Source organism: Capricornis sumatraensis, chromosome 4, assembly GCF_032405125.1.
Source record: "Capricornis sumatraensis isolate serow.1 chromosome 4, serow.2, whole genome shotgun sequence".
Taxonomy (NCBI): domain Eukaryota; kingdom Metazoa; phylum Chordata; class Mammalia; order Artiodactyla; family Bovidae; genus Capricornis; species Capricornis sumatraensis.
In genome coordinates this window covers 74,222,840-74,237,629 of record NC_091072.1, presented here as the reverse complement: position 1 = coordinate 74,237,629, position 14,790 = coordinate 74,222,840, and the positions used below count along the sequence as shown (strand labels likewise).

Here is a 14,790-nt window from a genome sequence, read left to right as displayed (position 1 = left end):
CTTTGGAGGTGAGTGCTGAGTTTGTATTTCAGGGGGAAAGTAACTGGTTTAATTAAAGTGAAGTAATTTTGAATTTAGACTTCCCTGGTGGCTCAAACTGTAAAGAATCTGCCTGCAATGCAGGAGACCAGGATTCAGTCCTTGTTTTGGGAAGATCCCCTGGAGGAAGAAATGGCAACCAACTCCAATATTCTTGCCCGGGGAAATCCAATGGACAGAGGAACCTGGTGGGATGCGGTCCATAGGGTCACACAGAGGCCACCACAACTGAAGCGACTTAGCACGCACACACACAAGGGAGATTACATAGGATATAATAGCAGTTTGGTGAAAATGAAACCTTCAATTTAGGAAGATTTTTTTGAAATAATGTAATAGAAAAAATTTATTGAAAATCAAGACATGATTATTTCAAACGACAATGTCTGAGTTAAGATATAGAGGTGGGACTGTTAAGGGAGGGATAAATCGTAGTAAGTGTGGCTAAAGACGATAAAGAATTTGGATCACCTAACAGTTAATTATAAAGATTAATTTTAAAAATTTGTTTTTATTGTATTTCATTTGAATTGATGGCAGGACATCAATGAAGAGGCTATCCAGACTAACTATTAATATTATCAAATAACATACTGAGCAAAGATGTGGGTACCTGATTCAAGAGAACGTGGGGCAAAGTTCTTTGAATGTGTGTCTTAGGGAAACCCGCTCTCCCAGTGTTAGCCGCTCAGTCGTGCCCGACTCTTTGCGACCCCATGGACTATAGCCCACCAGGCTCCTCTGCCCATGAGATTTTCCAGGCAAGGATACTGGGGTGGGTTGCTATTTCCTTCTCCAGGGGATCTTCCCAACCCAGGGATTGAACCCAGGTCTCCTGCACTGCAGGCAGATTCTTTACCAACTGAGCTACAAGGGAAGCCCTAGAGGGCTCCTTCAACAGTAAAATGGGGATAACAGTATAATTGCGTTGAATTGTTTAGATTAATTCACATATAATAGTTAGAATAGTGCCAGGCCTTTAATGTGAACGGGTTGCTGTTAATATGTTTACCATTACTGCTGCTTTTTTCCCCTTCTCTCCTTTTTTTTCTGCGAGTCATCGCCTTTTCAGTAGGGCCGGGCGTTTTTCAGAACACTTTGCACAGTCTCGGCTTTTTATCAGATCTAGGTCCTGGGTTATGAGAAACTGCGGAGTTATTCTGGTAACTCTGCAATGAGCCAGGGATAAAATGAGCCCGTAGAATTTTTCCACACCCCCGTGGCACAGAATGGTGCCTTCCTCTGATAGATTCCATCCCCCCTACGCCCATGTCAGATGATAGTACAGTCCAAACTGCGGCTGGAAAAGGTAGTGCAAAAGTTGAGCGCGCCGAGGATTTTCTCTTCTCCCGGAAGCAATTGTTCTCTAGAGCCGGAAACAGTTGCTGTTTCAAGGGAGGTGGGACAGGGCGGGTCAGGGCGCAGCGGCTGACGGCGGGGGAGGAGCCGGGTCCGCTGCCGGGTGGAGGGGCCAGGCGAGTGTCCTTATCCTAGCGATTGGGGCTCGGGCCTGTAAGCCAGTTGGAGTCGCGTCGGCGAGGACGATTGGGCCGAGCGGAGGAAGACATGTTGCTCTTCGTGGAGGTGAGTGGACTTGGGAACCTCATCGTGCTCTGAGGAGAGCTGGAGTGTGGAGGCGCCGGCCGGTCCCAGCGCCATGTGACTTTCCAGGCCGTACACGGCGCGGAGCCGGCAGACAGGCTGACACAGCACCTGGGCCGTGCAGGCCCGCGGCTCCGCGCTGCGCGCTCGCCGCACTTCAGGAGGCTGTGAGGGGGGCGAGTGCCTTGGTTGGGGAGAACCGGAGGTGGAGAATCGAGGCTTGTCTGGTGCGGCGTGAGGATCGGAGGAAGGGGAAAGCGTCCCATATGGACCTCCTAAAGGAGGCGAGCTGGGGGTGGGGGGGGGGCTGAGGGCGGAGTCTAGGGAGAGAAGGGTAATCAGGTGGGCGCGTTCCGGGTGAAGTGAGGCCTCGCGCGGCCCTCTGGGAGCAGGCGAGCAACATGTGGGGCCGCCGAGGGAGGAAGGTGAAATTCCGTCTAAGTGTTTGGAAAAGAAAGTTGAAAGCCTGTTTCTAGCAGCCCCCACCAAATTTTGTTTGGTCCCCATCCCTCGTCTCTGGAACGTTCTGTGGGTGGAAAGCGAGTTACTGTGAACGGAGGAGAAAGCCTGTAGGATTTGGAAGCCTTGAAAGGCACCGCTTTGACCTTTTGTAAAAGTTAACTCAGGCAGCGACTCCGTGATGAGGGACCGGTTTTATGAACGGATAAGAGCCTTTTACAGGAAAAATTCCAAGAACGAGCGAAACCTAGTTCGGGCAAAGCTTTTTTTTTTTTTTTTTTGTATTGTTATTTAACAATTTGTTGTTCAGTCGCAAAGTCGTGTCCGACTTTTTGCGACCCTGTGGACTGCATCACTTTTATTACTTTAACCGGAACATCTGTTGTTGGCCTATTTTAGTTTTAAAGGTAGTGGATACCTGTTTTACATAAATACAAGGTTCGATTTCTCTTATTTCTTTCTCTTGTGTGCAATGAGCATCAGCTGACTGCCTGGCTAATGGTTTGAGTAGATTCCAGATCGTATTGTTCTTGCATTGTGAAAACGTCAAACCAGCAAAGCTGCAACTTCGCAACTTGGCACTTGTTAACTATGCCCATAAAAAGAATCTTTTCAATGAGAGAAGGAATTTACAGGTTGTATAATGGGTCGGGATCTAGGGCCAGTCTACGGCGGGTTTCTTTCAGACGAAGGGAGGAATCTTAGTCTATAATATTCCGACATAAATACGTGCTTCTACGGTTTTTTTTTTTAAATCGACTGTGTAGCTGATAATTGGATTTTAAAGAGGCAGCTACCTTTTAGAATATTTCAACATTGATAATAAACATTCACTGGAACATTCCAAGTACATCATGAAGAGATTTTAAGTTATTGAATCTGTTTTGTTTTTCTAATCCTCACTGATTTCCTTGGGCAGAATCAGATATGATTTTAAACAGCGCCAGTTTGTATTAGGAATGTTACGCCAAACAAATGCTGCTGGTTTTAAGTTGTATGTGTTTTACCCAGCAAAAGACTGAAGTTTCAGTTATATCAAGATGAATTCCAAAACAAACTTTTGAGTTCAAAATTGATTGCTTTGGCTTTGTTAAAACGTGAACCTTAATAATAGCTCCATTTATTGACAGCTTAAGCTGAACCTCTCTTATTTCTAAAACAACATTGCAGTGTTCTACAGATGAGAAAACTGAGGTGAGAGGTTAAATAACTTAGTAAACCTAAAATAGTGGAGCTGGGATTTAGATACAGGTCATTCTGATGCCAGATCATGACTCTCAATGTTACGTATAACTCATATTTCCTTAATCATTTTCTTTGTAAATCAGTATTTGGCTTTTAGTTTTTTGTTGTTGTTTCATTTTTTTTTGTTTTTACATATGAGTTTTCCTGAAAATTAACAATGGCACTAAATATTTGGGTCTAATTACATGGTATTAAAATCAGTAAAATATAACACACTGGCCTTTTGGCATTTTGTTAACTAATATTCAGTCCCTGTAACCTCATGATTTAGGAATTATTCTAAATGAGGGAACTAAAGCGCCGAAGTTTGATGTCCAAGGTCATTCAGGTGTAAATACTGTGAGGGCTAAAGTCTGAAGTCTGACTTCTAGAACACAAGTCACTGATTCCAAAACTTATTTTTACGCTTACTTTCCAGTGACTGGAGGGTTCCTAATCTGGGTCCCTAAACACAGAACTTGGGTTGAGGGGAAAAAAATAATTAACCTATTTATTTTCACTAGCTACTAATTGAAATCTAGGATTGAAAAGAATTAAAAATTATTGACATTTCAAATGGATGCACTGAGAAATGTTTTCATTTCATATTACAATTTTTGCAGATATGAAATATTTACGTGTATTGCTCCTTGTTAAATGTGAGAAAGTCTTGTTTAATTTATTAGTGAAGAAGCACATTTATTACTAAAGTAGACATTTTAAAATAGTTTGGTAACTATAATTTATTTTGTGGTTCTGCATATTTCATATACTTAAAAATATTCTGAGAAGAGATTAATAGGTTAATTGGACTACTGAAAAGGTCCAAGGAGATTAATAACCACTTGACTACAAACTATTGCTTTGAATAGGAGTTCTCTAATATAGGATTGATGAGTCCTCTGCAGTTGTGTTCAAAATCTTTTATTTGCATGCATTTTTCTGGAGAGACCCCAGCTTAATTATTTTATAACTGGAATCAGTGGGATACAGGATATTAATGATAATACTATAATAATAGTGGTGTACACATAAATTGTGCTTACTGTGTGTTAGGCCTCTTAAGTCTTGCTGCATGTATACATTCATATACATCAACTCAAAACTACCTGTGAGGTAGGTAGCATTATTTTCTCCCTTTTGGAGATAAACTAAGTCACGGAAAATTAAAGAAACTTGTCCAAGATCATGCAGCTAGTGAGTTTTATTGAAGCTGGAGTTAGAACTCTGAATTGGAGTATGTGCTGTGCTGTGCTGTGCTTAGTTGCTCAGTCGTGTCCAACTCTTTGCGATGCTATGAACTGTAGCCTGACAGGCTCCTCTGTCCATAGGGATTCTCCAAGCAAGAATACTGGAGTGGGTTGCCGTGGCCTCTTCAAATTGCAGTTTACTGCAGTAGAAATCTATAGGCAGACAAGGAATCCTATTTTAAATAACACTTAAGATGTAACTTTTTAAAAACTTCATCTTGCAGACAAAGGGCTATACAGACTTCAGTAGTTTATGTTTTTATCTCACCTCTGTTCTGAGGTAGACACACACAGCGTCTGTCTTTGGGTAGAGGTTAAAACTTTTTGGATAATATACCAAATTGTCAAACGTGCTCCAACATGCTGCTGCTGCTAAGTCGCTTCAGTCGTGTCCGACTCTGCGCGACCCCATAGATGGCAGCCCATCTGACTCCCCTGTCCCTGGGATTCTCCAGGCAAGAACACTAGAGTGGGTTGCCATTTCCTTCTCCAGTGCATGAAAGTGAAAAGTGAAAGTGAAGCCTCTCAGTCGTGTCCGACTCTTAGCGACCCCATGGACTGTAGCCCACCAGGCTCCTCTGTCCATGGGATTTTTCCAGGCAAGAGTACTGGAATGGGGTGCCATTGCCTTCTCTGGTGCTCCAACAGACTTGGTTACAAAAATTCTGAAAGTTTGAAACAGCGATGTGCAGTGTTCTTCTGGTGATTATTGAGTTATTTAATTTTTGAGCACTGAGGAGACAGTTTGCAGTTATTTTCATATTTTTATGGTTTGCTAACGTTTTATTCACTTTTCAGATCATTTCCCCCCTCCAATATTTCCAGCCAGTTATGTCTGCTCTAGTTGTTTGGCAATGTTTTAATTGGATTTCTGTCTCTGTTTGAGTTTTTCCCGAAAAATGAATACTCAAAGATGTTTAATACTCTCACATAATTTTTAAAAAATAATTTTAATTATGGAAAGTACACATCAAATGTATCATCTTTAATATACAGTTCAGTAGTATTAAGTACTTACAAGTGTTTACATTGTTGTGCAACCACTACCACCATCCCTATCCAGAAGCTTCATCTTGCAAGACTGAAACTCTGTACACATTAAGCAGTAAATCCTTGTTCTCCCTTCCCCCAGATCTTACACAATTTTAAAAAGTATTTTATTTATTTCTGCATCTTCATTGCTGTGCAGGCTTTCTGTAGTTGTGATGAGTGGGGGCTACTCTCTAGTTGCGGTGCATGGACTTGCATTGTGGTGCTTTCTCCTGTTGAGCATGGGCTGTAGCACTCAAGGCTCAGTAGTTGTGGCGCACCAGCTTAGTTGCTCCGCAGCACGTGGAATCTTCTGCACCAGGGATTGAGCCTGTGTCCCCTATATTGGCAGGCAGATTCTTAACCACTGGACCACCAGGGGATGTCCCTTTCACATTTTAAAAAATAACTTATCTGACTTGGAAATTTTTCTGCTTTTTTAGGTGATAACATTTTAAGTTTATTTATTTATTTATTTTTTCAGTAAATGGCCATGTCCATTGTTAATATATATATTTTTAATTTTTATTTTTACTTTATTACTTTACAATACTGTATTGGTTTTGCCATACATTGACATGAATCCACCACGGGTGTACGTGTGATCCCAAACATGAACCCCCCTCCCACCTCCCTCCCCACAACATCCCTCTGGGTCATCCCCATGCACCAGCCCCAAGCATGCTGTATCCTGCATTGGACATAGACTGGTGATTCGATTCTTACATGATAGTATACATGTTTCAATGCCATTCTCCCAAATCATCCCACCCTCTCCCTCTCCCTCTGAGTCCAAAAGTCCGTTATACACATCTGTGTCTATTTTGCTGTCTTGCATACAGGGTCATCATTGCCATTTTTCTAAATTCCATATATATGTGTTAGTATACTGTATTGATGTTTTTCTTTCTGGCTTACTTCACTGTGTATAATCGGCTCCAGTTTCGTCCATCTTAGCCTTAGAATCTGAAACAAGTGACATATTTGCCTTAATAGTAAAAATTGCTATTAATTTTGTGTTGCAGTAATTATGAATAGTTTTGTGTCTTTTACCCTCAGTGCAGTATTCAGTTTCTCCCCAATAGCTTAAATAGGTTTGTATTTATAAAAAGTTATTAGATATAACCAACTGAAAATGTTTTTTCAAAAATGACTGAAAAAAAGAAAATGTCTACACAAATTGTGAACTGATTGCCAGGAAGTAATAAGTAAATGGCTGAGAAGTTTTTGAACAATTTGATTTTGGAATATTTATTGGAAAATTCTGGATGCAGAATTTTTAAATGGATAGATATTTTCAAAGAAATACTTTCAGATGTAATGGATTGAAAATGAAGTAGAAATTATTTTCTATTTTCATAGTGTGAAAAGTGGAATAACATGCTCAGAAGTGAATGTAAAGATGTAGAAGTGCCTCGAGGTGCTTCAAATTACATGTGAAAAACTAGAAATGAGAAGTATTGGTATTCAACTATTTTCTATCCGGTTGGATTTGTTCAGGCTGTCTCCCTGCTCCATATTACTTTCCAGCTGATGGAAATGATCTTAAGTACTAGACATGAATGTTTCAAATCTATAATTTTGGTCTTTGCATGTGTGCGCATGTGCTCAATTGCACAGTTGTGTCTGACTCTTTGCGACCCTATGGACTGTAACCCGCTAGTTTCCTCTTGTCCATGGAATTCTTCAGGCAGGAATACTGGGGTGGGTTGCTGTTTCCTCCTCCAGAGTATCATTCTGACCCAGGGATCAAACCTGTGTCTCCTGCGTTGACAGGCAGATTCTTTATCACTGCATCATACCTAGGAGCTTAAAAAAAAAAAAAAGATTTTGACCCTGTAGTTAGAGATGGGGTCTGCGACTGTATTGCAGAGGAGCAGAAAGTAGAGGAACGGAGAAGCTAGTGGAGCTGTCATTGGGAAGTCTTAAGAAAGATTTTTTAATTTGCACTTCGAGTATTCTTAAGTGAAATGAAAAATGACTCTAGCTCTGATAGTGCTTATAGCATTTTAATTTATCATTCCTATATTCTGGGTTTTGCTTAAGTTATGTTTTCTTTAAAGTTCATTCTTGAGGGAGGTTTCCAGTTTCTGTTGTAACCTTTTGCACTGTGATTTTTTGTAAGGGTTTTGGTTTGGAATCCTGGGATCAAATGTTAGCTATGACCTGAGGCAAGTGACAGCTTCTTTTGAGCAGCTTCCTATCTGTAGTTTGAGAGTGATTCTTCTGCTATTTAGGTTGTGTTAATGGTGTTTATGTGATACAGTAAACCTTGTTTGCAATACAGTCTAGCTAAAGTCTTGACAGATGTTATCATTTGATCATCACAGCAAGTGTGTCATTATGTAAAATTGTCCAGGATATGGCCTTCCAAATGACTAAAATTTTTACTTTCATATATTTGATATTTCTGGGAAATTTATTAAAACTGCATGATAGTAGTAGCACTGTTTATTGCAAAAACTGCTGTGTGATAGCACTGATTTAATGGAGTATTACTCAGCCATTAAAAAGAATACATTTGAATCAGTTCTAATGAGGTGGATGAAACTGGAGCCTATTATACAGAGTGAAGTAAGCCAGAAAGAAAAGCACCAATACAGTATACTAACACATATACATGGAATTTAGAAAGATGGTAACAATAACCCTGTATGCGAGACAGCAAAAGAGACACAGATGTAAAGAACAGTCTTTTGGACTCTGGGAGCGGGCGAGGGTGGGATGGTTTGGGAGAATGGCATTGAAACATGTATATTATCATATATGAAACGCATCGCCAGTCCAGGTTCGATGCATGATACAGGGTGCTCGAGGCTGGTGCACTGGGATGACCCAGAGGGATGGGATGGGGAGGGAGGTGGGAGGAGGGTTCAGGATGGGGAACACATGTACATCTGTGGCGGATTCATGTCAGTGTATGGCAAGACCACTACAATATTGCAAAATAATTAGCCTCCAATTAAAATAAATGTTTTTATATTACAAAAAGAGACATATATCTTTGAGTTCTACCTAATCCTAGGCTTGTTACTAATTTGCTCTGATTCTTGGTAAGGCAAAGCAGTTAATTACCTTAAAGTTTTTATACTTTGGTTATACTATTAATTGGGCAAAGAAAACTTTAAAAATGAGGATGAAGACTGCAGTCTGCTAAAATACAGACTTATTTATGTGCAATATTTAAAGAAATACAATTGATACAGTGCACATAGACACTTTATATTTGCTCTTTTGGAAAAAGAATTTTTTTTTTCCAGTGTATAGTGTGTTAGTCTCTCAGTCGCATCCAACTCTCTGTGACCCCGTGGACTGCAGCCCACCAGGCTCCTCTGTCCATGGAATTCTCCAGGCAAGAATACTGGAATGGGTTGCCATTCCCTTCTCCAGGGGATCTTCCTGACCCAGGGATTGAACTCAGGTCTCCTGCACTGCAGGCAGATTATTTACTATCTGAGCCACCAGGGAAACCCTTCTAATGTGTAAATGTAAGTAAATGTAAGGAAAGGAAATTTGAATATCACATACTCATGCTTCCTGTCTTGTCTATTGCCTTGTCAAGACATTTGAACCAATTTTTGGTTTAGAAAATCTCTCTCTATATATTGATGACTGGCTCTAAATTAAAGACAGAGGAATACTTTAGATGAATATTACTAGGAATATGGTATGAGCATAGGCAGAGAGCCAAGGATGTGGAATTAAGTTTTGTTTGGTTTATATATTATTGAGGAGAGAGAAGAGTATTTTCTGTGTCAGGATGGAAAAGTCAGAAGTAATCCAGGGTTTATATAGTGTAGAGTTGGGCAGTATTTTCATACCACTGGATACTACAAACTACAAAAGAAGTAAAATTGGCCATACCTCCTGTTTTGACCTGACCAGTCATTGTGTACACCTGTTTTCTGGAACAGCTGTCCCATTTTATTCTCAAAAATGTCCTGGTTTGTATGAAAATTTTTTTCAGAAGAGATTAGAGGCTCACTGTGTGCTTGTTGGCAAGTTTTTTCCCCATATCATTAAAAAGGCAAGATAGTGTACTAAGTTGATATCAAAGTATTTCTTGTTGAAGGCATTGAGAATTACAGTTGAGCTAGCTAAGGGAAATAGGGTTATTCTATTTTTTTGAGTTTGAGGAAGGAAAAAAATAGGAGTGCAGTGGCTGAGTAATAATGATAAGATACAGTTATAGGAAAGATTGCATGAAAGAATGGTTAAGAACATGGACTCTGGGGCCAGGCTGCCTGCTCAGGTTAGACACCTTTCTAGTGGACCTTGTTCCAGCTGTTTAACACATGTTTCTCAGTTTTCTTATCTGTAAATTCAGGATAATGTTAAAGTATGAGATAATATTGTACTTCTTCTCTATCTCAAAGAGTTAAGAGGATTGACAGTCAATGTAAAGCACTTAGTGTCTGGTACACAATAAATATATGTGAGTTTTATTTCACATTACTTATGCAAGATAAGTCTCATTTCAGTTTCCATAACAAATGGTTTACTGACTTGACTGTACACACTAGAAATTAAAAGTTATCTTTTTTCATAAAGGATTATTTTGATATTTGAGTTTTGAGGGTTTTTTGAGCTCATTTGTATTATTAGCTGTTGGCTTTTTGTACACACTAGAAATTAAAAGTTATCCTTTTTCATAAAGGATTATTTTGATATTTGAGTTTTGAGGTTTTTTTTAGCTTATTTGTATAATTAGCTGTTGGCTTTTTAAGATGACCAATTTGAAGTAAAATGACTTAGTATTTTGTTGTGGTTCATTTGCTCAGTTATATCTGACTCTTTGCAAACCCATGGACTGCAGCATGCCAGGCTTCCCTGTCCTTCGCCATCTCCTGGAAGCTTGCTCAAACGCATGTCCATTGAGTCGGTGATGCCATCCAATCACCTCGTCTTCTGTCATCTCTCCCTTCTCCTGCCTTCGGTCTTTCCCAGCATCAGGGTCTTTTCTAGTGAGTCAGCTCTTCACATCAGGTAGCCAAAGTATTGGAGTTTCAGCTTCAGCATCAGTCCTTCCAATGAATATTCAGGACTGATTTCCTTTAGGATTGACCGGTTTGATCTCCTTGCAGTCCAAGGGACTCTCAAGAGTCTTCTCTAGCATCACAGTTCAAAAGCATCAGTTCTTTGGCACTCAGCCTTCTTTATAGTCCAACTCTCACATCCATACATGACTACTGGAAAAACCATAATTTTGACTAGAGGGACCTTTGTTGGCAAAGTAATGTGTCTGCTTTATTTAATATGCTGTCTAGGTTGGTCATAGCTTTTCTTCCAAGGAATAAGAAACGTCTTTTAATTTCATTGCTGCAGTCACCATCTGCAGTGATTTTGGAGTCCAAGAAAATAGTCTGTCACTGTTTCCATTGTTTCCCCATCTATTTGCCATGAAGTGATGGGACCAGATGCCATGATCTTCATTTTTTGAATGTTGAGTTTTAAGCCAGCTTTTTCATTCTCCTCTTTCACTTTCATCAAGAGGCTGTTTAGTTCCTCTTTGCTTTCTGCCATAAGAGTAGTGTCATCTGCCTATCTGAGGTTATTGGTGTTTCTCCCAGCAATCTTGATTCCAGCTTGTGCTTAATCCAGTCCAGCATTTCTCATGATGTACTCTGATGTAAGTTATATAAGCAGAGTGACAGTGTACAGTCTTGACGTACTCCTTTCCCAATTTGGAACCAGTCGATTATTCCATGTCTGGGTCTAACTGTTGCTTCGTGACCCGCATACAGGTTTCTCAGGAGGCAGGTAAGGTGGTCTAGTATTCCCATCTCTTGAAGAATTTTCCACAGTTTATGTGATCCACACAATCAAAGGCTTTAGTAGAATCATCGAAGCAGAAGTAGATGTTTTTCTGGAATTCTCTTGCTTTTTCTATGAACCAGAGGATGTTGGCAATTTGATCTTTGGTTTCTCTGCCTTTGATAAATCCAGCTTGAACATCTGAAAGTTTTTGGTTTACATACTGTTGAAGCCTTGCTTGGAGAATTTTGAGCATTACTTTGCTAGCATGTGAGATGAGTGCAATTGTGTGGTAGTTTGAACATTCTTTGGCATTGCCTTCTTTATTTTGATGACTATTTAAATGCTAAATACTTATCAATTGGGTTCCTAATCTTTAACAATAAAGTGGTACATTAATCTCAGTAGAACTTTCTGTAAGTAGTCTGTTTGATTATATATTAAGAGCAATCCATGACTCCAAAAATTAAGCTGGTAATCTATGACAGCCTCATTTTTTTATTTTTAAAGCAATCATCATCTGTCATCTGACTGAAGTAGTTAGAATTTAGGGAACTTACCTTTTCCACTGATAGTGGAGGACCAGCAGTTATCGCTTTATTGATGAATAAACTTAAGGTTTTTTTCTGGGTGTGGAATAAGTGAATCCTGATTTTTGACAACTTGTCATATGACTTAGGGTGTTCCAGTTCCCTTGCTGGAAAGTGTGTGAGCCTCAGCAAACTTCTTTACCCAGGACTTGTTAGAATACAAACTCTCTGCCCTATCTCTGAACTGCTGAATCAGAATCTTCCTTTTTCTCAAGATCCCTAGATGATTCTTATAAAGCACTACAGTTTAAGAAACTCGCATATAGCATATAAATTTTATTGTTGATCTCCTGTTCAGGGTGCTAGAGAAGAGTAAACCGTAGGTGAGGTCACTGCCATTGTGGAGCTTGCAGATGAAATAACTCAACTTAGGATAAGTGCTTTGTTATAAGGGGTAAATTTTATTGCACAGACTACCATTTTTCTTTTTTTTCTAGCTGGAAGTTAGTTGTACCATGGCCCTAAGATAGAAATCACTGCAGAGCTCAATTGACTTCTGCCCTGAGTACTCTAGTTCTTATCTGGTAGTTCTTTTTCTGTATCCATTTCTTCTGTATTGTTACCCACTCTTAACTTGCCTTTGGGCCAGGGTCTGTTTGGCTTGGTAAGGAGATGTGCAATATTCCTTAAATAGTGTAACTGTCTTAAAGTTTTCTCTGAGGCACTATAGTATAGTGGCTAAGAGCCGCTGCAGTGTAGTGGCACTCTCCTGACAGCCTAGGTTCAAATTCTGGCTCTGTCTTTATTAGCTATATAACGCTGGGTATATTACAGTTAGGTAAAGTTTTTCTGTATCTGAAAAATGTAGATGATAAAATTTAATGTAGTTGTTATGAAGATCAATTCAGTGTCATAAATGGTAACTATCCTTCCTTGTGAGAAGGGTGAAAATTTCCCAGTTTTCATTTTTATTTTTTATAAAATGCCCTAAACTTATTCTAATAGGACTTTGAAGTTTCATGCTGGATGAAATGACAGGTGTTTGTTTTGTGTTTGTTTTTTTTTTTTTTTTTTTGGTCACCTGTGCAGCTTGTAGGATCTTAGTTCCCCGATTAGCGATTGAACCCATCCACCTAGCTGTGGAAGCACAGACTTGAAACTGCTGGAATTCTCTCTCTTTTTTTAAATGTACTTGTAGTTTTGTGGTTCTCTTAATACTGAAGATGTAAAAATTAAACCTAGGTGATTGATCTGCCATGAGGCAAATAAGTATAATCATTCTATTTACTTTATTTCTGTTTTTCAGCATTTGTAGGGTTAAGTGGCATGGGATTTCTGTTTCTGATAGTAAATAGGTAAGTAAAACAAATCTGTGTATGACCACAGAGATGGTTTTGCCATATTTATGGTGATTTTTTCCTAACTTTTGGTTCTGTTACCTTAAAACTGCTCTCTTCTGACCGGAGGGTATGGTTTTGCCAAGAAATTGATGTTTCCCTTTTTCCTTTCATTCGTATCTTTCCCTAGATAGGAACTAGCATAAAATAGGTCAGTGATGGAGACTGCTTTTGGCTTACTCAGTAATGACGTGTATTGCTTAGAAATAGAGGTGTTGATCTGTTAGTTTTACAAACTGACAATTTGAATATTTTTGTGGTGGTTTGTGAGTATGTGTGTGCTTATGTGCTACATATGTGTATGTTGGCAGATAGTTTCAGCATGCACTTAGATAATTTACCACCTTTAATGGATGTTTTATATAACCATGTAGCCTCATGGGCTTATTTCTAGTTCTGTGGGAGAGACAAGGATTTTTATGGAGTTCTTTGTTAAACCTTAGTCAAAATATGAGTCAAAGGTGGTTATCTAGAATTTAAATGGAGAAATAAGTCTTTGTTCTTGTTAAATGGACTTGTCAGATTCATTATTGTGTCATTTTAAAGATTATTTGTTATAGAAAGACACATCAACTTGTTCTTTTGATGGACATTGTCAGTTTCCAAATTTTCTTTATGTTGAGTAATTCTATAAAGACCGTTCTTGTGTGTGAAGCTCTTAGACTAACATTTACTGTGGTAGCTCATATGTTTTAAAAGTTTTTGACATCAGTATTGACAGATTGCTTTACATAGGTGTTGTGGATTTTTTTTTTTTAAACTGTGCTGCGTGGCATGCAGGATCCCCAACCAGGGATCAAACCTGCGCCCCTGCAGTGGAAGCACACAGGCCTAACCAGTGGACCACCAGGGAATTCCCTAAAATTCACATATTGTGATTGATTATTCCCACTTGTTTTAGTACATCTGCTGTGTTTGGCAGATCTTTTACTAGTTTTCAGTTAATAGTAACCTTCCAGACCTTTTCTGTTTTTACATACTAATATGCTTATCTGTACAATGATTTTATGTGTTTGTTAATATAAATTTAAAAATGCTTATTGTTTTGCAAGTTGAATTTTTTCATGGAACAATATGCCTTGAAGCACTTTTCACATTGGTGTATGTAGACCTGCCTTTTTTTTTTCTTATAGTATTCTGTGTTATGAAATATATTGTGTTTTATTTAACCATTTGTCTAGAGATGGACATTTAGGTGGTTTTCAGTCTTTCACTAATGGGATCAGTGTTGCAATATACATTCTTGTATATGTCTTCTTGTATACATTAATGGCTTTTCGAGTGTACTGTTAAACTAGGCTGGTGAAAAATATAAATATGCCCAGGTGTACTGCTGTCTATATGCCATAGGCCTCACACTTTGGTTATTCTTGGCACCATTAGCAAGGGAGACATCAGATTTATGGGTAGTATATTGCTGAAAGGCATCTAGTTAATTATTTTGAGTGATTATTAAATGCTTAATGAACTAGTACATCTCATCAGTAAGTAGAAGGTAAGTTTTTA

General features: G+C 39.0%; 1 protein-coding gene across 1 annotated transcript in view; it reads left to right on the top strand.

The window, feature by feature from the left end:
* The first annotated feature begins 1,505 nt into the window (after positions 1–1,505).
* LARP4 (La ribonucleoprotein 4) overlaps positions 1,506–14,790 on the top strand; it is a 69,952-nt gene continuing 56,667 nt past the window's right edge. Inside the window, exon 1 of the mRNA XM_068971610.1 lies at positions 1,506–1,623. Coding sequence (XP_068827711.1) covers positions 1,606–1,623 — 18 coding nt within the window. The 5' untranslated portion in view covers positions 1,506–1,605. The remainder of the gene's footprint in view (positions 1,624–14,790) is intronic.